This window comes from Beta vulgaris, chromosome 7, assembly GCF_026745355.1.
Source record: "Beta vulgaris subsp. vulgaris cultivar EL10 chromosome 7, EL10.2, whole genome shotgun sequence".
NCBI lineage: Eukaryota > Viridiplantae > Streptophyta > Magnoliopsida > Caryophyllales > Amaranthaceae > Beta > Beta vulgaris.
Genome location: NC_079208.1, coordinates 6717012 through 6742697, shown reverse-complemented (window position 1 = coordinate 6742697; position 25686 = coordinate 6717012). Strand labels below are relative to the sequence as shown.

Here is a 25686-nt window from a genome sequence, read left to right as displayed (position 1 = left end):
TCATTGTGCATCGAAGGTGTTCGAAGAAATGCGTCAAAAGGGAGTTTCGGGGTACCGCCCGATCGGGCCCGCAACGCGCTGAAGAATAGGAGTGAAAGGAGTTCGCCCGATGCCATCGGGCTGGTTCGCCAGATCGGGCGAGTCACCGAACAACGACTCAGGCGACTTCGCCCGACCGGGCGCGCAACGAAGCTGGGGAAGGAAAGAATTACCGCCCGATCGGGCGGCAGCCCGGTAAACGCGGAAATGCGTTTTCTGACGGGAATATAAATACACTATTTATATTCTAGGGTTTTAGACTACGAAATTCTCTCTATTCTCTCTGTAATCTGTTCTTCTCACATAATAAAATATTCTCCCTCTCTCTGCCGTGGATGTAGCCAAATTGGTGAACCACGTAAATCTGTTGTCTGTTTTTATTGTTTTGCATTCATAATTTGTTTCTCTCTCACGTCCGTTATAACAAATTGGTATCAAGAGCTTTGGTGATCGATCTGTGTGAAAAAGATGTCTGGGATGAATGTCAAAATTGATAAATTTACTGGGAGGAATAGTTTTAGTCTCTGGCAAATCAAGATGCGGGCTTTACTAAAGCAACAAGGGTTGTGGGCAAATCAAGATGCGGGCTTTACTGAAGCAACGAATTCAGTTACCGCTGAGATGGAAATTCTGGAGGAGAAAGCGCATTCAACAATTATGTTGTGTCTGTCTGACGACATAATTACTGAAGTTGCGGAGCAGGACACTGCTGCTGGTCTGTGGTTGCAGTTAGAGAGCTTGTACATGACAAATCTCTAACCAACAAGTTGCTTTTGAAGCAACGTCTGTTCAGCCTGCGTATGCAGGAAGGTACGTCTCTAAGAGATCATTAGATAAATTAATTACCATCTTACTAGATCTGCGAAATATTGATGTTAAAGTAGATTATGAGGATGCTGCTTTAATATTGTTGGTATCTTTGCCTATGTCATATGAGAATTTTGTGGATTCTTTATTGTTGTAAAGATAGTCTGTCGTTAGAAGAAGTAAGATCTGCTCTGCATACTAGAGAAGTCCGTCACCAGGCTTCTGGGTCTAGTAAGAAATCAGGCATCTGGATTAGTAGTTACTGGAGGGAAGGGACAAAAGAAATCTGGTAAAAAGAAAACGAACTTTAAAAATTCGAATCCAAGGGTCCTAAAACTACTGATATCTGTAATTACTGTAAGGAGAAGGGGCATTGGAAGAATGAATGTCCTAAGAAAAAGAAACAGCAGGATAAAAGTGAAGGTTCTGCTGCTTTGGCAGAAACTGGAGGTGATTCTGAGGAAGATCTGGCCCTAGTAGTTAATAGCCAGTCACATTGTAGGGATGTGTGGGTTCTTGATTCTGGGGCATCGTATCATATTAGTCCATGCAGGGAGTGGTTCTAACTTACAAGCAGATAGATGGAGGCAATGTTTCTATGGCAACAGTGCTGCCTGCAAAGTAGTTGGATAGGCTCTATAAGGGTGAGGACTCATGATGGTACATTTGTACCTTGAACGAAGTTAGGCATGTTCCATTAATGACAAAGAATCTGATATCTTTGAGTCTTCTAGATAGCAAGGGTTCAGTTTTCAAGGTGAAGGTGGAGCTATGAGTGTCTACAAGGGTTCAAAGGTGGTTCTGAAAGGTATTAAAGTTGGTACCTTATATATTCTTCAGGGGTCTACTATGACAGTTCTGCTGCTGTTGCATCATCTGAGATTCACAAGGAGGAGTTGACCAAGTTGTGGCATATGAGACTTGGGCACATGGGTGAAAGAGGGATGCAAATTCTGTCAAAAAGGGATCTTCTATGTGGGCACAAGGTGCAGAGCCTAGAGTTTTGTGAACACTGTGTGTTTGGGAAGCTTCATCGCAGCAAGTTTCCAAAGGCGGTTCATACAACTAAAGGTACTCTTGATTATATTCACTCTGATTGTTGGGGACCTTCCCGAGTTGCATCTATTGGAGGTCACAGGTATTTTGTGTCTTGATTGATGATTATTCAAGAATGACTTGGGTGATTATGATGAAGCATAAAAGTGATGCTTCAAGAATTTCAAACAGTGGAAGGTTTTAGTGGAAAATCAAGTTGAAAGGAAGTCAAAAGGCTCGAACTGATAATGGTCTGGAGTTCTGTTGGTCTGAGTTCGATGAGTTCTGCAAAAATGAAGGGATTGCTCGCCATCATACTGTTAGAAACACGCCACAACAGAATGGAGTTGCAGAACGCATGAATCAGACACTTCTGGAGAGAGCAAGGTGCATGCTCTCAAATGCTGGGATGGCTAGGAGGTTTTGGGCAGAAGCTGTAATACAGCTTGCTATCTGATCAATCGGGGACCCCATACAGGTATTGACTGCAAGACACCTTATGAGGTGTGGTCTGGTAAGCCTGCAGATTACTCTTTGTTGAGAATTTTTGGTTCTACTGTTATTATCATGTAAATGAGGGAAAATTAGAACCTAGAGCTAAGAAGGGTGATTTGTGGTTTTGGGAGTGGGTTAAGGGCTATAGAGTATGGTCACCTTCTGAAAATCGTGTCATACTTAGTAGGAATGTAATATTTGATGAAAATTCCATGCTTAACCTCCTGTGAAGTCTACTGTGGTGTCTGTCAGTGGAGATGTTGATAAACAGGTGGAGCTGCAAGTCACTCAGGCTGAGAGTGAATCACAGCACCAAGGTGGAGAAGATCAACATGAAGAAGAGCCATCTAGCTTAGCACTAAATTCATCAACCAAGCATAGCACTTGATAGAGCTAGAAGAGTTGGTGTGGGGCCTCCAAAGAGGTATGGTTTTGAAGATATGGTGGCCTATGCACTTCAGGTTGCTGAGGAGGTGGAGGTTGAAAATCATGAGCCATCCACCTACAAAGAAGCTGTTTCTGGAAGTGAGTCTACTTTATGGCTTGCTGCAATGGGAGATGAGATGGAGTCTCTCGATAAAAATCAGACTTGGGAGTTAGTCAAACGTCCTAAGGAGAGGAAGATTGTGACATGCAAATGGGTCTTCAAGAAGAAAGAAGGGTCTTCACCTACTGAGGGGTTAAGTATAAACTCGGGTTGTTGCAAGAGGGTTCACACAAAGGGAAGGGGTAGATTATAATGAGATTTTCTCACCTGTAGTCAGACATACTTCCATCAGGGTGCTACTAGCAATGGTTGCACATCAGGATCTTGAACTTGAGCAACTAGATGTGAAAACAGCTTTCCTACATGGGGAGTTGGAAGAAGAGATTTATATGACACAACCAGATGGGTTCCAAGTTCCGGGAAAAGAAGACTATGTTTGCAGATTGAAGAAGTCCTTGTATGGCTAAAGCAGTCTCCTAGGCAGTGGTATAAGCGGTTTGACAGCTACATGATTGAGTTGGGCTACAACAGAAGTGAGTATGATTGTTGTGTGTACCATAACAAGCTGAGTGATGGTTCTTTCATATATCTGGTTCTGTATGTAGATGATATGCTTATAGCTGCTAAGGCTAAGTCTGATATTCAGAGGTTGAAGGGTCTTCTCAGTGCTGAGTTTGAGATAAAGATTTGGGTGCTGCAAAGAAGATTTTGGGGATGGAGATCTATAGGGAAAGAAGTCAGAAGAAACTTTTCTTGTCACAGAAAGGTTATATTCAGAAGATTCTTCAAGGTTTGGCATGACAACTGCAAAGCCTATAGACACTCCAAGTGCTTCAAATAATCATTTGTCTGTGGCTTTTGCACCCAAAACTGCTGAGGAGAAGGAGTACATGAGTCGGGTTCCTTATGCTAGTGCAGTAGGGAGTTTGATGTACGCTATGGTTTGCACTAGGCCGGATCTTGCACATGCAGTCAGTGTGTTAGTAGGTTCATGGGTGATCCTGGTAAGGAGCATTGGCAGGCAGTCAAGAGGATTTTTCAGGTACCTAAGAGGTACTTCTGATGTTGGTCTCATTTATGGGAATGATACCCATGTTTAGTCACTGGTTATTCGGATTCTGATTATGCTGGAGATGTTGACATTAGGAGGTCAATGACTGGTTATGTATTTACTCTTGGTGGTTCTGTCGTTAGTTGGAAGGCAACTTTGCAGGCTACAGTTACTTTGTCTACTACTGAAGCAGAGTACATGGCATTGACAGCAGCTGCTAAAGAGGAAATATTGCTAAAGGGACTAGTTAGTGATCTTGGTTCATCATGATCGGCTACTGTTTACTGTGACAGTCTGAGTGCAATATGTTTAGCTAAGGATCAAGTCCATCATGAGAGGACTAAACATATTGATGTGAGATACCATTTCCTAAGGAGTGAGACTAGGATTAAGGTGAAAAAGGTAGGAACTGCTGATAATCCTGCTGATATGTTCACCAAGCCGGTTCCGCAGAGTAAGTTTCAACATTGTTTGGACTTACTCAATGTTCGTGATTGTTAATTTCCCTCCTTGGGCAATTCTGGGGTCCTTAGGGACTAATCTGGTCTGGTTGTCTTTTGGGACAAATCTGGTGTTTGGGAGATTCTGGGCATTGTGATCAATGCATCTGGTTTTCTGGTTATTGTGAGAGGATTCAAGTCAAGGTGGAGATTTGTAGAAATATGCCTTGAATCATTGTGCATCGAAGGTGTTCGAAGAAATGCGTCAAAAGGGAGTTTTGGGGTACCGCCCGATCGGGCCCGCAATGCGCTGAAGAATAGGAGTGAAAGGAGTTCGCCCGATCGGGCGAGTCACCGAACAACGACTCGGGCGACTTCGCCCGACCGGGCGCGCAACGAAGATGGGGAAGGAAAGAACTATCGCCCGACCCGATCGGGCGGCTGCCCGATAAACGTGGAAACGCGTTTTCTGACGGGAATATAAATACACTATTTATATTCTAGGGTTTTAGACTACGAAATTCTCTCTATTCTCTCTGTAATCTGTTCTTCTCACATAATAAAATATTCTCCCTCTCTCTGCCGTGGATGTAGCCAAATTGGTGAACCACGTAAATCTGTTGTCTGTTTTTATTGTTTTGCATTCATAGTTTGTTTCTCTCTCACGTCCGTTATAACAAGACCCAATAAGGGGTAAAAATTGACTCCTTAGCCAAAATCGCACGAAATTATGTTATGAGTTTACGACATTAGGGATTCCTTCCTAGTACTTGCTTTTTTATTTTATTTTTGGTATCATTTGCTTTTCACGTACTCTAACCTATTTTATCGATGTCAAAAAAAAAACAAAAAAAAAATACTCTAACCTATTTCTTTGAACATTAATATTTACTTATTAATAAAACTTATAAAAAAGTTGATATTTGTAATAATCATAGTGAAACTAATTTAACAAGATCACACTTGATAATGTTTTTTTTTATATAATGATTAGAGAAAGTTTGTCAAAATTGGTTAGTGAATAACCCAAATGTCAAATGGTACAACTAAAAAAATAGAGGAAGTATACTAGTAAAAGTACGTTCTATACACTTCGACACATATATGACAATTTTACCAAGCTAAGCTTGACCTAGTGGTAAGGAAATAACCTTCAAACCTAAAGGTCTGGGGTTCGACCCTTAATAGGGGCACTTTGGGAGAGGGTTTCCCTTTACCATCCCCCAATCTCAAAGTGTTGTCGGCAAACCCAGACCAAGTTAACCTGCGAGAGGTGTCGGTCTGTCATGACCTTTTATCTTACTCTGGAATCTCCAGTGGGAGCCAAAAAAATGACAATTTACGTGTACTATTCCCTTTATTTTCCTAAGTTTTATTCACTTAATATAATTCCAATAAATAAGAAAATTTAGGAAAAGGGACCACTGTATTCAACGGGCTTTATTTACTTGTAAGAAGAAAAGAGTATATGTACGTTCCATATATTTGGAGTACCATTCTACTTCCTTTTTTTGGGCCCCCACTGAGGACCCGTAGGTAAGTAGAAGGACCCTATTGGATCATCACCTCGCTCATACTACTTCTACCTATTGTTCCATCCCTTTTTTTTTCTTTATTAATATATTATATACTTTTTTTTTTACAAGTTAATATATTACATACTTTTTTTGACAAGTTAATATATTAAATACTAGAAGAAGCTATTGAATGCAATGGTGGATACATGATTTTTGTATTGGGTACGCCTTAAGTTATGAACTAAAAATGTTGTTTCCTGACTAAGAAGACGTTTCTAAATTGTACATAATTATATGGTATGTATAATTACACAAATATTTGTGTGTATATTTCTCATTTGATTTTGAGAATCCCACAAAATAAAATATCCTAAAAGCAATTATTAAGGGTCTGTTCGGTATTACTGTGGTTTTGTGTTTTTTGGTTTTTTGATTTTCAAAGTCATATGATATATGTCCTATAATGAATAAAAAATTAGTCAAATTTATTGGGAGCATGATGATTTTGAAAACTGACAATTGAAAAGTTAAAATCACTTTTTTCGGTTTCCAGGTTTTGGTTTTTAGTTTAAAAAAAAAAAACTGAAAACTGAAAACAAAAAACGATAACGAACTGACCCTAAATTTCTCGTTTCATAAAAAAAAAAAAAAAAAACCTACCGCGCTGCGCTCGCCATAAGCCTGAGCCCCTCATACATGTGTCCGTGGTTTGCCATTCCTTCTAGCATATTACCAAACAGGAATTTGAGGAGTATAATGATAAATAAACAAGACAATGAGCTTAATTGTTTTAATATGGGACTTAAGAATTTCATGAAAACAAAATACTCTTTAAAGGTACATAACTTTAGGGCTTTATTTCCAACACCTTAATCTATCAACTCTCTCTCTAGAACTCTTATTCTTCTGTTTTTTTTTTTTTTCTTTTATCATTCTTGTTTCTATTAACAAGTTACAATTTAATAGTAGCTATTAAAGCTGCTATCGTATGAGTTTTATTTGATATTGGGTGCGTAGTTCAACTATGGTAGTTATCAATTTTACCCAATATTTTGCATTTGATTTTTGATGGGTGTGATTTTTTTTTGGTTCTGCAGCTGTAATTTGAAAGATTTGAGGTTTTGCTGTTTAAATTTTGGCTGAGGTACGCAAATTATTCTGTAGGATGATAATATTTCTATAGCATTTATGATACGATGATTTGAATGGTTTTTCGCATATACTCCTTCCTTTATTTTAATTGCTATATTTTCCTTAATTGAATGTTTTTTTAATTGTTACATTGTTTAAACTTTTCTTATTTGGATGGCCCACGAAAAAGTAATAATACTCCCTCCGCTTTTATTTATTTGCTACATTTTTCAAAAAGGGTTGCTTTTTTTATTTGCTACATTGTTTCAACTTTTTTTATTAGGAGACTTGACCCACCAAAAAGTAATAGTATTATACAGGGCCGTCTCATGGAATATGGAGGCCCTGTGTTATTCATTAAAATGGGGCCCTTCAAAAAAATTATAAAGAAGAAATTATAAATTTTTTATTATTATTATTTATCATAAATCGTTCCTTACAGTTTGGTAAATAAACCAAAACTAAAAAAAATCTATTAGAATCTTTATTTAAACAAAGCCATCCTTCTAGCATTCTTTGAAGCAAAATCGTCCACCAAATCTTCATAATCAACTTTTTCCAAAATATCGTTCTCTATTGCTATCAAGGCTAGTCCATTAAGTCTTTCTTGTGACATTGTAGAGCGCATATAGGACTTCAACAATTTCAACTTTGAAATACTTCTTTCTGCAGATGCAACAATAACAGGAATAGTCAACATAATTCTATATGCAATAACTAAATTAGTTCATTAATCTGTTTTGTGATTATATTGCTTTAAACAACAATGATGAACTTGAGAACTTCTACTTTTGATGATAAAAACAACAATAATCAATTAATTAGTAGAGACAGTGGTATAATGTGACAGCATTACTGTAAATTGTCAAATTGATAATACTAATTACTAAGTGAATATAATTATTGTGGTTGAAATTAGTTCTCCCTCTATAATTTGATCGTATATCGTATATATGTGGTGCTTTAATTGAATAATTGGCGAAATGCTTAGATATTTAGTCTACACAATTAGTTGCCTTTGTTCATTCTCTAATCTATATAAGATAAGAACAGTTGCAAAAATTACAAAAAAATTACAGAAAACTCGAATACCCAGAATTGCAAACAAAGCAAACATGAAATCGAAAATCGCAAATAGGTACTGTCATTCCATCAAATAGGCAGAATTGCAAAAAATTAAAATTATAAGAAGTAAATTATAAAGTGTCAGAATTGCTATAAATCTCTACTAAAAAAATCAAAAAATGGCATAAAAAAAAGTGAATTTACCTTAAAACCGAAGACTTTGATACAGATTCCTGATGTTTCACCTTCGGACTCCCACAATCAAGTTCCCAAAGTTCCCAACTTTGTTCTTCGACTTCCACAATAAATTAGCCCACAAATTTTGTAAATCAAAGTTCGAAATTTTTTTTTTTTTTGGAGAATTGGAGGATAAAAGAAATTGAATTCTTGGATATGAGTTGAGTGGATTTGAATATGAATCGCAATTCGCAAATAAATAGCACAAAAGAATTCTTCCCGTTAAAAATTCCATTTTTGGTGGTGTTCTTGAGGGAAAGAGTAATGAAATTCAGATATTTTTGGCTAAAATTATGGAAATGAGATAATTTTTTGAGGGAAGTTGAATGATTTCACGAGATTTTGGGGATTTTGATTTATGAAGATTGAAGAGGAGAGAGAAATATGGAGAAGAAGATGGGGAGATTCTTGAAACTTGCGGGTAATAGTGTGATGCAGCAGTTATACTTTCTTTTTTTTTTTTTTCCCCTCCATCTGTCAACTGAAATTGGGCCCCAAATTTTGTGAGGCCCTGTTCCACAGAACCGGTTGTACCGGTATTGGGCCGGGCCTGGTATTATATTTGTTTCCCCTCTTTTTCCACCAAAAAGTACTATTTTTTTTTCTTTTTTCCCCACCTTATTTAATGTTAAAGGGGTCAAAAAGTACATCAAAAAAAAAAATGAAAGTAGCATCTCCTAAATTCTTGTGTAAACAAGAATGTAGCAAATAAATAAAAGTAGAGGAAGTATTATATATATATATATATATATATATATATATATATATATATATATATATATATATATATATATATATTTTCTGTTTTTCAACCAAAAAGTACTATTTTTCGCTTTTTTTTTTACTTTATCTTATATTAAATGGGTTAAAAAGTACCATTCAAAAGTAACATTATATGAATTTGTCAAAGAACCAACTCAACCAAAAGGTTAAGCTAATGGTTAGAGTCCCAAAAATAGATTTATACTCTATCACGCTCCCTCACGCAAGAGCCCCTTTGGGCTTGAAGTGTGGATGCAGCACAAGCCTCCCTCATACCTGGCGCTAAATATTCCACTTAGAAATAAGGGGTGGATGAGATTCGAACCCGTGACCTTTTTGTCACGCTGGCTCTTGATACCATGTCAAAGGACCAACTCAACCAAAAGCTTAAGCTAATGGTTAGAGTCCCAAGAATAGATTTATACTCTATCAGAATTCTTGTGTAAAATACAATATAGCAATTAAATATAACGGAGGGAGTACTTTTGTATTATGAATCTTGGATAAATATGTTTATTTTCTGAGAAGACCTTTTTGAATGTTGGAATGAGTTTGTTTGATTTTGGTGGTGCTGGAATAAAGAGGGAAGGATGAAGAATTCGGTGTCAAATGAAAGTTTTAATTATACCGAAAGTGAGGATGAGGATGAAGAGAAGTGGAACAGAGATGAAGATGATTCAGATTCTTCACATTCATCCATGGTAATGCGTCAGGGGAGCACACCTAATGCATATAGTAATGCTTGGCCTCAAAGCTATAGGTAATTCTTAGCTTTCTCTCCTTGGTAGTTGATACTAATGAGGATGAAGAGTAGTGTTTGTTAGGTTAATCTCCCCAAATCATTAATTATTAGTATTATTATTAATTATTATTATTGTATTAAGTTGAAAAAGAAAAAAAAAGGAAAAAAAACAAAAAGGGGAAAATGAAGGAAGTGACGTGGTGTAGCCTTGGGCTCCAAGGAGTTTTGTTGACTTTTGTGCCATAAGCATTTATGTCATTGGTGGGCATAAACTTGGAGGCCAAGCTTTCGGCATATAAATATAGCCTTGTCATGAGAAGCAGAGGTGTAGCGAAGAAAATAGAAGAGTGTGAGTGTATTAGAGTGTGAAGATCAGAATAGTAGAATACACAAACACAAAGAGTGAGAGGGAGTAATTGGTGTGAGGCAAACACAATATAAGTGGGAGGGTGTTTAGGTTTACTTAGTAGTAGTACTATTGTGGAGGTTACTAAGTAGAACTTTATCCTAAACACATATTTCTAATACTGTAGTTACAGTGATACCTTTGTACTCCTAAAAATAATATAGTGAAGTTCTGTCCCTGGAGATTGGGATCGTGGTTTTTCCCTAGTTTAAGAGGGTTTCTACGTAAAATCCTTGTGTGTTGTTTTTAGATATTTTCGTACTTTATATTTCTTCCCGTTATTGTGTTTTATTTGTTACTCGTTTCCCATCAGTGTTTCAGCATTTTTTCAAATTTCTAGCATTTTCGCGTAGACTTTTTTTTAAAATAATTTTTGCAAATATATATTAAGGAGGAGCATAGCAGCGTCCCAAATTGTGTCCAAAGTAATTACATCATAACAGTCAAAAGTAACAATTGAATGAAATTTACAGACCAAAGCAAAAAAAAAGGGTATTGCAACCACCACTCCATCCTCTTGTCAAAGCCAAGCTAGAAATTTATCATTGCGGTTTAGTCCTTGCTTGGGTAAAGTGTTTGCCACAACATTTGTGCATCTTCCTTTGTGGAGAATATCAATATTCATCCACTTACTTTTTGCATTACAGATATAGTTTAGTTGGAAATTGAGGTTCCAAGGCCCTCCTTTATCTTCATTGCACCATTACATCATTCATGGAGTCAGATTCGATGATCATATGGCAATGCTTGAAGCGACCAAAAGCCATTGAAATTTGAATAGCCCTCAAGATTGCGAAAATCTCAAATGAGTTCATCTCCATTGATGGGAGAGGGCTAGAGAATACACACAAAAACTCTCCTCGACAGTTGCGAAGTACACCTATAGCCGACTTTAATTGAGATTGGATCACTGAGGCATCCACGTTCCACTTCAAAGAGTCCGAGGGAGGGGGTGCCCATACATTATCCGAACTGATTGCTTTCATAGGATAAACATACTTGGTTGAAAACATCATCAAGTGAGTAAGGAAAGGGAGTCCCCAAACCAGAGATCCGCCAACAGAGGCGGATTAAAATCAGGTCTTGAAGTTTAGTGACGGGACATGAGATGCCTCTAAATATTCGCGCATTCCTTTTCTTCCAGATTGTCCATATGATGATAGAAAAAATGGCACCCTAAACCTTCTTGAAGAACTGGTTCTTGCCATAGACTGACCATTGATCAAAAGCATCAATCAAACGGCTTGGAAATACCCAACACAGTCCTTACAAGTTTAACCACCATCCCCATAGTTGGCATTAAAAAGGGCAATGTAGCAGCAGATGGTCCGAGTATTCGGGTGATGCGTTGCAAAGGACGCATATAGATTCATTCGGTGGGATGATATTTAATTTCATTAGTTTTACTCTGGTATAGATTTACCCCAGCAATGAAAGCCATGTAAATACCTCGATTCTTGGTGGAATTATCCCACGCCAAATACGCTTCCAATTGTAAACAAGCGCTTAAGAGATTTGTGAGGACTTGGCAAGTTCCAGCGAGAGTGATTTAATTGTGTAAGCTCCATCTTTGACAGGAATCCAAGCAAAAGAGTCATCATTTAGTGAGGATAAGCAAATATTTTATAAGAGAGCTTGGAGATTAGTCCATTCCACAATATCACGAGGCCCGAAGGCCTTATTCCATGTGAAATTCCAGAGCCAAGATGGCCCAATCCAATAACCAAGAGATGCAATTGAATCCATGGGTTTGAAGATATCGAGAAGAGGCGGGGAATTGATGCTTTAGGGCTGAGTCTCCCAGCCATATTTCGAGCCAAAATACAATATTTTGCCCACTTCCCGCAATACGCTTGATTTTATGCTTCAGAGCACTATTTGTTACCGGGTTTTTTAGGATACTTGTGCAAATTCTTTTCCATGACACACTTTTCGAAGGAGGGCCCAGTTCGTTGGGAAAGAGATGGCTCAGGTAGTTGTATTTATCATGAATCACTTTATGCCAAAGAGCATTCGGTTCATTTAAGTATCTCCAAATCCACTTGAAGAGGAGAACAATATTTTTGTGAAGAAGATTACCACAATTCAAGCTCCCTAGTAGTTTTGGGAGGATTACAACCTCCCATGAGACAAGTGCAAGATATCTTTTTTCGGCTTCACCACTCCAAAGGAAACGACGTTACCACTTGTTTATAGCCTCAATCACACCTTTGGGGCTGGAAAAAGGGACATGTAATAGAGTGGGAGACTCGAGATGGATGCTTTAATGAGAGTTATTCGGCCGGCCATACAGAGATAGCGCCCTTTCCATGTAGCTAGCTTTTTAAAATTCTCTTTATTATAGGCTCCCAATAATTTTCGTTTCCCCCATTTGGGAGCCCAAGATACATGATTTGGAAGCTACCCACCTTGCAAACTAAGTCGCTTCCGGCCATTCGAATCTATATATCGTCGATGTCAATGCCAAGAAGTGAGCTTTTATGAAAATTTACTTGTAACCCGGATGCAAGTTGAAATAAAATGAGGGTCTTTTTGATGATGCGCAAGAAATCCATGTTTGGGGGACAAAATACAATAGTACATCGGCAAACTGTAAGTGAGTGAGCTTAGTGCCACCACGAGATATTTCAATTTCTGCTCGTAACCCCAAATTTGTAGCGTTTTGGAAGACAAGGCTAAGAGTTTCAACAATCATATCAAATAGGAAAGGGGAGAAAGGGTCCCATTGCCTCAAACCCCTATGGAGCTTGAAAGGAATCGTAGGGGAGCCATTTATGAGAATACAAGTCCCCGACACTTGTAACACAGGCTATGATCCATGACCTCCATTGCATAGGAAACCCCATTTCAATAAGAGTCCATTCAAGAAAGCTCCACACAACGCTATCGAAGGCTTTATGAAAGTCTAGCTTGAGGATTGTAGCTTGATGCTTTTCTTTTAACAAGAGTCAATAAGTTCCCCTGCTACTAGTGCGCCATCCAAAATGCGACCCGCAATGAAAGAGGACTGGATGGGGCCGATGATGGTGTCCATCACTTTTTGGATTCTTCGTGCAAGAATTTTTGCAATGATCTTGTATATGCATCCGACCATGCTTATTGGTCGAAAATCTTTAAATCCCTCCAGGTGCTCACACTTGGCTATAAGAGCAATAAAAGCCACATTTGAGCCTTTTGGGAGTGTGATAGAAAGACCAGAATTCATCAATGATGCTATATATGTCGAATTTTATCACTTCCCATGCTCCTTTGATAAAACGGATGTTAAATTCGTCAGGGCTAGAAGCCTTTTGGCCATTGCAAGAATCTACTGCTTCATCAATCTTCAATCTGCTAAATGGTTCAGTGAGATTCGAGGAGTGCTCTTCTGATACTTTCTTGAAATCTAGATTGTTGAAAATAGGTCTAGATGAGAAATCTTCCCTGAAGATTTTTTTTGAAAAAGGAAACGACCTCCTTATGGATACTTGCAGGGTCATTAACAAGAGCACCGTTAATAGATAATGAAAAGATGCAGTTTTTTTCTTTTCAAGATGGAAGCGAGGGCATGGAAATACTTAGTATTTCTATCCCCTTCCTTTAGCCACTTAGTCCGAGATTATTGAGCCCCACAAAATTCTTTTCTCTTCATCCACAACCAAAAGTCGGATTAGGCGTTTCATCTTTCGGCTAATTTACTTTCGGTGAGAGTTCTGTTGTTTACAATGAGGTCCAGATCATGTGTTTTATTTTCCGTCTCAGCAATCTTCCCATCAATATGACCGAATTCTAGAGAGTTCCATTGTTTCAGCCTGCCCTTTATTTCTTTGAGCTTAGAGCCAAAAGATGCAGATGAGAGTAGTGACCACGTTTATTTGACAAGTTTCATACATCCAGGATGAGGCAACCAGCAGTTTTGAAATCAAAAGGGCTTAGGACCCCAATTGTGGTCATTTTGTTTTACAAGGAGTGCACAATGATCAAAAAGATTTCTCCTCAAGATCAAAACACTTAGAGAAGGGAGGAAAGTGAACCACTCCGGGTTGATAATAAACAACAAGCTTTGATTTTTCTTGGCCGCGAAACCACGTAAACCATCCATCCCGAGAAAAATCTCCATCAAATGAGTATGCTGCATAAAATCATGAAAATCGCGAACACCAGTTTGGGAGATATGATTACTTCCCCTTTTTGATTCATCCAAGATCTCATTGAAATCCCCTAGCATGAGGCAAGGGGTTTAGGAATCAGCCCATGTGAATGCTGATTGAATTCCACACTAGCTAATTCCCTTGCAATCATATCACAAGGATTACACACATTTATCAAGAGGCCATGAAAATTAAGAAATGGGGAAAAACCCTTGATTATTGCTATCTAGTTATTTTCAACCCTGTGTGAAGACATGAAAGAAATCTTCCATCCACATAGTCAGAATTCCTCATAAAGCCAGCCTATGTTATCAATGTTCCATATGGACTTAATGATCTTGGAGTTGAAACATTCCATCTTTATCTCTTGGATAAAAACAAAGAGGGGATCATGTTGGGAGATTAACTTTCTGAGAGCACTTTTCTTTATTCTGACATTTAAGCCTCTTATATTCTAGGAAATGAGTTTCATTGAAGACAGATTTTATAAGCTGAGATGGGAGGAAACTTATTGACAATGGATATTCCAGTCTTGAAAGTTTCCATTAAGAACAGTTTGAATCCGGTGTCTGAGTTCCAGCGTGGATCCATTAAAGGATTAGCCTAGAATACTTGTCATCTCCATAACATCATCAACCAAGATAGCACCAGAATTTAGAGGATTAGGAGAGCCAGGTGGATTTGCATAAAAGTAGTAGAGGAGTGTTTGAGATTTTCTTCTTCTCCTACTTTTTCTTTCTTTTTTTAAATATGAGCAGCGTTGAATCAGGCTGGGATGGTTTCTTCAAAACTAAGAGGAAATAGCGGCCCGGTGCATGAGGAAGAGCCAAAACAATCTGAGGAGGATTAGGTCTGTCTGGGAGGTTTGCTTAAAGGCCCAAATTTATTGGAAATCTGGACAGGAGAAGTTATAATGGGGGGATTGGAATTGGGTTTATTTAGTGAATTTAGCGGGGATAGATGTTTTGGTCTTGGCTGATAATTTTTAGAAAGAGAGAGAGGTGATAGGGGGCCCATATGAGATTTTGTTTTTGTAGTTATTGGGTTTTTCAGAGGAGGGCGACCAGCCTCTGATAAGAAATTAAAAGGTAACTTTTTTGGTGTCAACCAATTGAAGATTTTCTTTGGAGGGTATCTGGTTGCAACTATTGGTATTAATTTCATATAGTGGGGGAACTAGTTTTTTTTGTCTTCTTAAGGCAATCATTGGAAGAAGTTCCAATATTCAAGTCATTGGAATTTCTGAGGTCCTCATTTGAAGGGAGGGGGCCAAGGATTTTTGTTATGTTTGCAATAGGTGACTCCAATACTTCTACATGCCGAAAGGGAGAGGGAGACACTGGAGGCGATTTTCAGGGAGTTGACTTGACATCATTCAATACATCATCATCTGAAGAATCATTATCCTTATCATTCTTTCTGCACTTGGTCTACAAAAGACCCAAATTTGGACTGGGATATGAATATCTAAGCTCAGAGATAAAGACATGATATTGTTTTCCATCAATCTCCAGAGATAGCTTGTTATTTAATTCAACAAGAATATCAGCAAAAACCATGACATATGCACATCTATATTCCTTGTAATTGACAGATTTGACCCTCCCAAAGACACATCCAATTTTATAAAAATTTCCATAACTTCATCCGATCAAAGGACCCCCACTATCTTGAGGCATGTCTCCCTCCATAAGGAGGTTGACTTATCATCAACATTCCTTAATTCAACAAACTATTGCTCTAACCATTTGCTCTTAATAATTGCCTTTTTTTCCTTAATGGAATCGAAAATGATGAGATGGAGCATACCTCCCATGGGCTTGATAGTAAGGCAAATTACTCCTTCCGCTAGTATGAGTTCCTATATTCCTTTAGATATTAGTAAGGATGATGCAACCACGTCCATACTTCGTTGAAAACCCTCCTTTTTTTTCCTCGCATTCTATCATGTTATAGACATAATATAATCATCCTCCATGTCAATTGCTCCCATGTTTTTCCTGGTTGTTTCATGTCTTCTCCCAAAGCTCTCGAGCTCATAATTCTATGAGTGGAAGGTTCAGGGAGGCGATAATTTGGATTATCCAGATGGAGATAGTGCGTTGAAGGTTTAAGAGGGTCTAAGCCTTCTAAAGTATTATGAGATCTTTTTGGTTGTTGGTCTAATTTATTTACGGGATATGTAGCTTCTTTATAGGATTTATTATCCCTCAGAACATGGTGTTGAGGGTAAGAAGGTTTCAAATGGTTTTTTTTGTGAGTTATGGGGGGGGGGGGGGAGGAAAGTGATGATTATTTATATGGTGGGGAGAAGCTGGAGGTATGTCATATTTTTCATAGTGCACTATTAAACGGTGGGATCCGATACTTCTACCATTCTCATCCCTTATTGTAGATAGAAGAGATTGGGGCCGGGGTAAAGGAATTGGATGAAGGCACATTTGTGGTTGCTGCTTTTACGAATGATTGGGATATAGATGGAGTCAATAGTACCATGGGGTTTAAAAATTGCTGCTATTTCTGAAGTAGTTGTGGAGAGGGGAAGGTAGTTTATGAAAAGTGTGCGAGAAGTTGGGGTTGGAAGGTTTGGCTTGGTTTTCCTTATGGTTACAGTTTGCCATTGTTGAAGATGGTTTCTCTCACTAGGGTTACGCTATCTCTCTCTCATGGTTTTTGCGCCTAAGGATTTCAGTCTATGAGCTTAAAATTGTGGTACTACTGTATTTTCGTGCAGACTTAAGGCCCCGTTCACTTCACTTGATACCAGTGTACTGCATTATAATATTTTTTTACTGATTGAAACCAGATTTTGTTGATTAGAATTGATTTAGCACTGATTTTTGGTGGATTATTAGTTATTTTTATTGATTTAAACTGATTTTTCCTTATTGGAACTGATTTTTTTGCTTGTTAGAAATTAATTTTGTGGAATATTATTATCTTGTTGAAGTGAAGAGGGCGTAATTGTGCGAAATTAACTGACTTCTGAAGTATTATCCCTTCTTTATGTTCTCTTCTATCATCATAATTATAATGCTTATTTGTCTATCTTTGATTTTTGTATTTCAGGCAATCAATTGATTCTTATAGTAATGTGGCATCTCCAAATGTTGGATTTTTGGGCAATTCTTATTTGTCAATGTTCGGTAGTTCCCCTTTGTCCTCATCATTAACTCTGAGGCACACTGCTGAAATTACAAAACCCTTCTTACCAACGGCACCAATAGATGTGGAACAACAACATCAAAGTCGAAGCTCGTACTCCCTACTTTGTCCTAATCCTGCAAAGAGGTCTCTAATTTCAAAGACGGGAGATTCTGAGTACAAGCCATCTAGAATATCAACTGAATTTACAATTTCACAGGGAAGCACATTTGGGCAAGCTTTGTTAAATGGTTAGCTGGCTAATTATCTTATCTCGTATATTCTTCTGTGTTGAATACTCGTTTAATTATCAATGCAAGCTTCTTAGTGAAGTGTCAACTTGCAACTCCTGTCTACTTATCGAGAAATTGTCTAGTGGTTTTCGCTCAGTAATTAGGGTGCATTATCATAACATTAGACATATAAGTTTCAGACTTAAGTAATAAGTTCAGCCAAGTTAAAATAAGCTTAAATAAATTAAATTGATATATTGACAAGTGATGCATAAGAACATGAACATAACACGCCTTAATCTTCTTACCTATATATAAAACAAAGTATATAGAGGCATGATTTGTTTATGCTAAAAACAGTAATGTGAGTAGAACGAAGTAGTAAGCTGGACTTTGCTAAATGAATGGGAGTTTGATGAATGCTGAACCGAACCTCCAAATGGGTTGTCACTTGCAAAACAAGAAGACTAACTTGGATTTTCCGAGCGAATCCTCTCAAACACTTAATTCATTTGGCAAGCAATAGAAAGTAAGAGAGTGGAGAGGAAATGTATGTACTTGTTTAGCTAGATGAAGTTATCTTTCATTTGATGACAAACGAACTATACATAGTGGAGAGCAATAGAACACAAGAGAGTATGTAGAGATTTTTTGTGGGAAGGGAAGATTTACCTTCATAAACCACCTCATATTACTTGGAGTTAAGTTTCCCTTCCTAAGATGAATGGTGGTTTAGGAGTGAGGGATCACATTACTTGGAATGTGGCAACTGTGGAAAAGTATATTTGGCAGGTGGCTTAGAAAGAGGAACTTTTGTGGATTAAAATGGTCCACCATGTGTATATCAAGGAGAGTGATTAGAGGGAGTATAAAGCTCCCATAAACGGTAGTTGGGTTTGATAAGGCATATGCAAAGTGAAGGATATTTGTAATTCTAGTTATAACAGTAGGAACCAATGGCTTAATAATGGTAAAAGCTACATAATTAGGGAGGGTTATAAGTGGATTAAAGGTCAGTTTGAGACAGTTTGATGGCATTATTGAGTTTGGAACTATATGAATGTGCCTAAACATGCATTTATAGATTCGCTTGTGGCTTTGGGTAAAGTTAGAACCAGAGAAAGACTTGTAAATGCTACTGTGTTATAATATTGAGTGCTTGCTTAGGATAAAACTCATGTATGCATCTATTTTTTATATGTTCATTCACTAGACAAGTATACATCAAGATAATGAATTCTCTTAGGATTGAAAGTTCAATAAATGAAGACTTGTGTACAAATTACAAGAAATGGGTTAAATGCTATAGGATTAAAAAGAAGTAGCAAGTCTGCTATGCAGCACTGATAACAACTGTATATTATGTGTAGAAAGCAAGGAATCACTCCATGTGGAATACAACTATGTTAGGACCTTGAAATGTTGTTAAAAGTATTCAATAAGATGCTTGTTGGAGTGCTAGAGCTAAGATGACAGAGAAATGGTCTAATGAAGAAAAAATATGGTTACAAAATCTTGAAAAATGTAATGAGGGATAATACTATGTAATGTATATAGGGGTGTGCTCTGTTTGTGTTTGCAAAATGGAGTTTAGGAGGTATTTATGTTGAGGGCACCTTCGCGTTTTTAGTAATATATTGCTTACATTTGACTAATAAAATAGTGGATAGTAGGTCTAGGAGGCATTGGGCGGGTCCTTTATATACCTTTACATCCACTTTCCCTTCCTTGGGATTGATTACTTGACTATGGCCTTTTAATTAACCGCAAAGGACTTGGGCTGATATTTAGACCCCCGACAATTTTCCCCTAGACTCGTTATCATATTCGTAGCATAATAAGTTGGATATGGTTTTCGGATAGTGAAGCTAATTTTGGTGATTGGGCCATGGTTGTTGTGGAACTGAGGTATCAGCGAGGAGGCCCAATTGGACGAGTGCTGAATCTTTTTGGAATAACCTGATCAAAATGTGGCAAGTTTTTTGAATCAAACCCACGATTGATCATCATGCCTTAGAAGGTGGGTGGTTTGTGTGCCAAAGCTGCTTTTTTCCCTTTAGCACACGCCACTTAATAGGAGTTGTCTCGGACGTCATACCGCTTTTTAAAATTACTACCACCTTTCATTCTCTTTATTTTTATAAATAGAACCCCTATTTACTTCTTCATCTTTTCATTCACACTGAACTCTTCCCTTTATATCGAACTTAACTTCCTTCTCATTGTTCACTCTAGCCAACCTTCCAAGCTTTCGATAATCTTACTGAACTTTCATTGTTGAATCCTTCTCCAATTCGCTCGAAATGTCTTTTTCGCAAGAAATTCAACTGCCTGGGTAGGATTACTTTCCTGTCAGGGAGAGAAATACTGCCCTACTGGAGCCTTAATCTTCCCATAATGCTCCGCGAACCAAACCTGGGTTGTTTGGAACAACCGTGCCCAAAATGGAGGCACCATCAAGGCTAAGTTTAGTCCGAGTTGCTGGAAGGTGATGAAGTAACACCATACTCATATCCAAGCGAAGGATCTCTTTAGCATATCTTTGGCGAAGGGCTACGGATGTGAACTCTTGGAGCTCGGAGGGTCAGTTGCTTTCCTCGAAAGGCCAAATGGCCGTCTACGTGGCCGATTTGGAGTATGGCCTCATTTTCCTCATCACGTTTTCTTTCTCATATTCTAGTCTTGCATGAGATCAGTCTATCCTAGATAACTTGCTAGGTACTGCACAGAGTGTTGGGTTTCATTTAGGTTTGTGATTTTATATGCTATCCTTTGACGATGCCCCTTTTTTTTTTTTGCTATCTCTTTAATCTTTGGCCAACTAACTCTTGTAATGGGAAGGGTTGGTGGTATTTCTTATCCTTGATTGTTCTAGGATGACCTTTTCTTGCATAAATGGCAGGCAAGGGGAGGAAGAATACTTGACTTTTACATATGGTGCCCACTTTCCCGGGTCACCCTTTCCGAGATCAAGCTCCTATTCGCCTGACTAAGTCATGACCAACAATAGACTTAGCACCTCATAAGTGCATCGTTTATGACCACTTAAGGGGACCTGACAAGCTACTCATGCTCTTCGGAAGTTCCAAGCCTTCTACTTGGTGTTTGGCTTCCTAATTTAGACCACATTTAGAAGATGAGAAGTTATGTTCTGTAGGTGGCATGAGCCCCATTTTTTACAAAAGTGAGATTTGTATTTGTCTTATACATTTGCAATATTTAGTAAATTTTGTTTCTTCATGTTTTTTCTGGGAGCTAACTGCTTTCTTTCTCTATTTCAAGTTGAATTGTGACTTTTGGGTTAACAGGCCCTTTTTTTTTTTTTTTGGGGGGGGGGATGAGCATCTCCTTTAACACGTATATAGTCAGTCGAGTCCCTAATATTCGTTGTGGAAGGTCCCTGGTTTTCTCTCTAAGGACTCTCCAAATGCCCTCGAACTTGGAGTCTCGTGTTTCAGGGGTGCTTGTGTCAAGCTTGAATCTCCTCCTTCTCTTCCAACTTACCCTCTAGGGTTTAAGCCCCAGAGGTGGTTTGCTGCATGGAGCTCTCATCCTCATGCCTTGGAGGACCATTCTAGCCATCCTGCCTTGCCATCTACTATTTCTTCCAGGAGGACTTTTGAGGCTTCTTAACTCAACCTCCTCTGTTTCAAACCCCAAAGGATAATTTGGTTATTTTGGCCCTGAAATCTGAAGAGAGCGAGGTGGTAGATAGGGTAATCATTCTCTCGATGCATCTTCACATACCCCGTTGCATTGTTGAGAGGAAGCTATAAGGATCCCGAGTTGGATGATCTTAGACGATAAGATTCTAAAGGAAAGGATCCATAACTTGTATTTTAGTTATTATTAAAATCCAATTTATATACTTAAATTGTTAATAATATTCTTTTGCAACTGTCGTACTAGTAGATTATTTGGGATTATTGAGAGGATAGTTGTGGATATGAAATGTGTCGATGCGAGTGCGAAGCGGGCATGGATACCCATGCGGGTGGTGGGGGGATAGGTCTAAATACGTACCCGCTGGGGCGGGGATGGGTCAAACATTTCCCGCCGCAATGGGTGATGGGGCAGGGATGAACATGTGAATTTTTATGTGGGTAGTTTGTGTCCCGGGGGCCAATACACTTATGGAGTGGCAAGCTGAAAGACTTTCTATATAACTCATTATTGATGAGACAATATCTGGCGATGGCTAGTTTTACCTTTCCTTGCCCTCGTCTTTTTATTCGATAAGTCCTCCCTTATTTTGAAAGCTATTATGTCATCCATCCATGAAGGTGACTCTTTGGTGTTGACTGCAATGCATGCTAACTTAACAATAACGCTGGTGGGCCTTACCTCGACTAAGTCAGGCCGATTCAAGTCTTGGAGGCAAGAACTTCCTAGCATGGACAAGGCGTGTACATGTGCACTTTGCACTTTAGGGAGCTGTTCGATTTTGAAGCTCTGAAATTTGGATGTGAGGGCTTTACATTTCACCTGATATTCTCCTATCACTTGATTTACAAACAATTTTGAGTTAGTCTTCAGGTGGATATGATCGGATTCTGGTGTTAGACACAGTTTCAAACTAGTTATAGTTGCTTCATATATGCGTCTTTATTTGATGCTTTCAAATGGAAATTTAGGGAATGCTTGGTGATTTTTCCCTCGAAGGAGATCATTATCACCCCCCATGCCTGATTTACCAGCAGTGGTAGATTCGTTTGTAAAAACTGCCAAAATTTGGCGTCCACATCTAGTTCCTCTTGGTAAGAGCACTCTCCAAGAAATTCCGCCAAGGCTTGGGCCTTTATGGCTATCCTAGATCGGAACTTAATTTCAAATTCCATCATCTTTAGTTCCTACTTTACCAACCTGCCTTATTTCCCTAGTTTCTCCAGCGATTTTTCCAAGGGCATGTTTGTCAAGACAACTACCTGGTGTAGTAAATATATGGCTTGATTTTTCTAGCGGCAATGATGACGGCGTAAACTGCTTTTTCAATGAGGGGGTACCTCCTCTCTACCCCTCTCAGCGTGCGACTAACTAAGTATTTTGGCTTCTACAACTTATTTTCCTCTTTATGGAGTATTGCGCTGACCATGGCTGGAATGACAGCTATATATAAGTATAACGTGTTCCGTGCATTGGGTATGATCAACATTGGTAACTCGTAGAGATGCTATTTGAGTTATTAGAAGACTTATTTTCGGTCTTCCCTCCATTTGAGTTATTTGTTTCCTTTGAGCACTTTGAAGAAAGAGACTGCCTTCTCAAAGGTGTTGGAGATGAATCTCAATAAGGCTACCATCATCCCAACTAGGCGTACTATGTCTTTATTGATTTAGGTTATGACAGATTGAAGGCTGCCTTGATTTTGTCTAAGTTAGCATTGATCCCTCTTTCAGTCATTAGGAACCCTATGAATTTTCCAGATATGACGACCCCGAAGACACATTTTTTTGGATTAACCTTCATGTTGTGTTTTCGAAGGTTAGAGAAAGTATCCTTGAGGTCTATCACATGATCTCCATTCATTTCGCTCTTGATTATGGAGTCCTCTATGTAGACCTCTACGTTTCTTCCCTTTTGGTCCGTGAAGACGTAGTCTACCAACCTTTGGTAGGTAGCCTCTGTATTCTTCAAATTGAAAGGCATCATAATGTAGCTAAACACCTAGCAACTAGTGATGATTGTCGTTTTATCCTTAATTTGTTGGGTGCATGAACACTTGATGATACCCCGAAAAGGCGTCGATGAAGTTGAGTTGTGTGTGGCCTCTGGTTGAATCCACTAGATAGTGAATTATGGGGTGAGGGTGCCAATCTTTTGGACATGACTTGTTTAAGTCTGTGAAATCTACACAATTTCTCCGGCTATCATTTGCCTTTTTAACCATTATTACACCGGCAATCCATTCTTGGTATCTGCAGGGTTCAATGAAACTCACTTCGACCAACTTTTTACTTGTATATCAATGGCTTCATTCTTATTTGTTGAGAAGTTTCGCCTTTTTTCCTTAATGGGTCCACAACCTTCCATTATGCTTAATTTATGGCTGATGAGGGATGAATCTACCTCCCGACATGTCTATTTTGGAGTATTCCAAGATGTATGTGAATTCTCGTATTAGCAGGCATGTTAGTTGCTATTTCAGCTTAGGGCTTATTTCAGTCCTGATTCTAATCGTTTTCAGGGGTGTCCTTTCATCGAGGCAGACCTCCTCTGTCTTTTCCTTGTACTCGGGTTTTGATCCCTCCGCCAGACGATAATCCACCTTGTGGAGATTATATGTATCTTCTCAGGTCCGACCCTTAACCCCCTAGATCTATTGTTCTCGCGAACATTGGCGGTGACAATCGGGTATTATGGGAATCAATCATCTTACACGATCTTTTTAACATTTGATAGCCATGAAGTTGTCGACCTTTCTGTATAGATTTAGGAACAACATAGTTTGGTGGTGTGTTGAGGTTGTCCCATTGACTTCTTTCAGAAACTTCCAACCCAAGAGGGTATTCTAGGTCGAGGGTACGTCAACCACCAAGAATTCAAGGATGATCGTCCTACAGTTTTCCTCTGTACGTTAGAGGAACTCATTTTTCCCTTTGGGGCCAGTGATGCCTTTATGAAGCCTACTAAGGATGTGTAATACTTCTGTACGTACCTTTTGTTGAGCACCCTAAGAACGTTATTGTTGTAGACGTCCATATCGAGTACTAGGGGGTATAAATGTGGAAAGGTCAGACCTTTGTAGTCTGCTGCTATGCAGGATATGTCTGGCATATTCGACATACGGGCTTTTTCCCCTAGTGAGTAGAGGTTGGGTAGGAAAGATTTTATTTTGAGGTGGGCCTTCTGCTCACTTCTGGAATCTACATCCAAAGAGGACGTAGATCATCTTTTCTTCCTTGGTTTCTTACTCAAGCGTTTCGAGTGAGCGTCTTTTGTTGCTCGTTTCTAGGAGGATCTAGCCTTATTAGAGTCCTTATATCCCTTAAATTGCCCCCTTTAGATGAGGTCTTTGATGTTGTTCTTCAGATTGATGCATTCATTAGTCGTCGCATGGTAGAGGAAATCGTGGAAGTCACAATATTTGTTTGTGTCCTTTCCTGCCTACCTCGCTCTGGATGGCTTTTCCAATTCAGGCTCTCCTTATTCATAGTTTGAGGGGTGTAGGCGTTGAATTTTTTTACAAGGTGACCCCTTTTTCCTTGGCGGGTGTTTTGGTGGATTATGTAGCTTGGTTGACCTTCTTTTGAGCTGACTAACTCTATTTTTAGCCCATTTGCTTCTCAGGTAGGTGTAGCAGGTGTTGTCATCCTATTGAATTATTCACTAGCGATATATGTGTCAGCGAGTTGAAGGGAATCTATCGCGCCTGTATGGAGGACTAGTTGAGGCCTTCTTTGAAGCGCCCTAGCTGGAAGCAACTCCTTAACATGTGGATGGCTAAGTAATGTTCCAATTGTGAATGGACACTACTTCTCTATTTAATCTGCCAATGAGATCACACAGATTCTCATATGCCTCTTTTTGGATGGTCATCAGCTTTTTTGTGATTGACGCGCCTAGAACCACTAATGGACTACATCTTAAAGGTATCCGATAATTACCAGAATCTACTGAATGAGTCTCTATGTAGAGTATGAAACTAAGCTTGTGCCATCCTATGAGGGTGGTTTAGAGGATCTTGTGCTATGTGACATCCGTATATTAGCCTAGGTACATTTGACCCTCATACACAGCCACATGATCTGTTGGATCTCCGCTGCCATCGTTCTTTACATGGTGGGGAGCTTGACCTTTAGGATCAGCTCCAAAAAAACCTCCATTAAAAAAGGGGACTTTCGTGGGAGGCTGATTTCTTCGGTAGTTGTTGCTGCTCTATTTATCAGGGGGATCTGCCGCTCTGATTACTATTAGCCTTGTTACTGCTTGGTTAAATGTTCTTTTCGCCTTCGAAGTCACCCTAAG

At 38.8% G+C, this 25686-nt stretch overlaps 1 protein-coding gene across 4 annotated transcripts in view; it reads left to right on the top strand.

Annotated features, from left to right (window-relative positions):
- The window catches only part of LOC104898514 (amino acid transporter AVT1C), a 79190-nt gene that overhangs the window by 8253 nt on the left and 45251 nt on the right, over window positions 1–25686 (top strand). For all 4 annotated transcript variants that reach the window (XM_057396137.1, XM_057396138.1, XM_057396139.1 and 1 more), the window contains exons 2-4: window positions 6969–7015; window positions 9649–9826; window positions 17414–17739. In XM_057396137.1, coding sequence (XP_057252120.1) covers window positions 9657–9826; window positions 17414–17739 — 496 coding nt within the window. In that variant the 5' untranslated portion in view covers window positions 6969–7015; window positions 9649–9656. The remainder of the gene's footprint in view (window positions 1–6968; window positions 7016–9648; window positions 9827–17413; window positions 17740–25686) is intronic.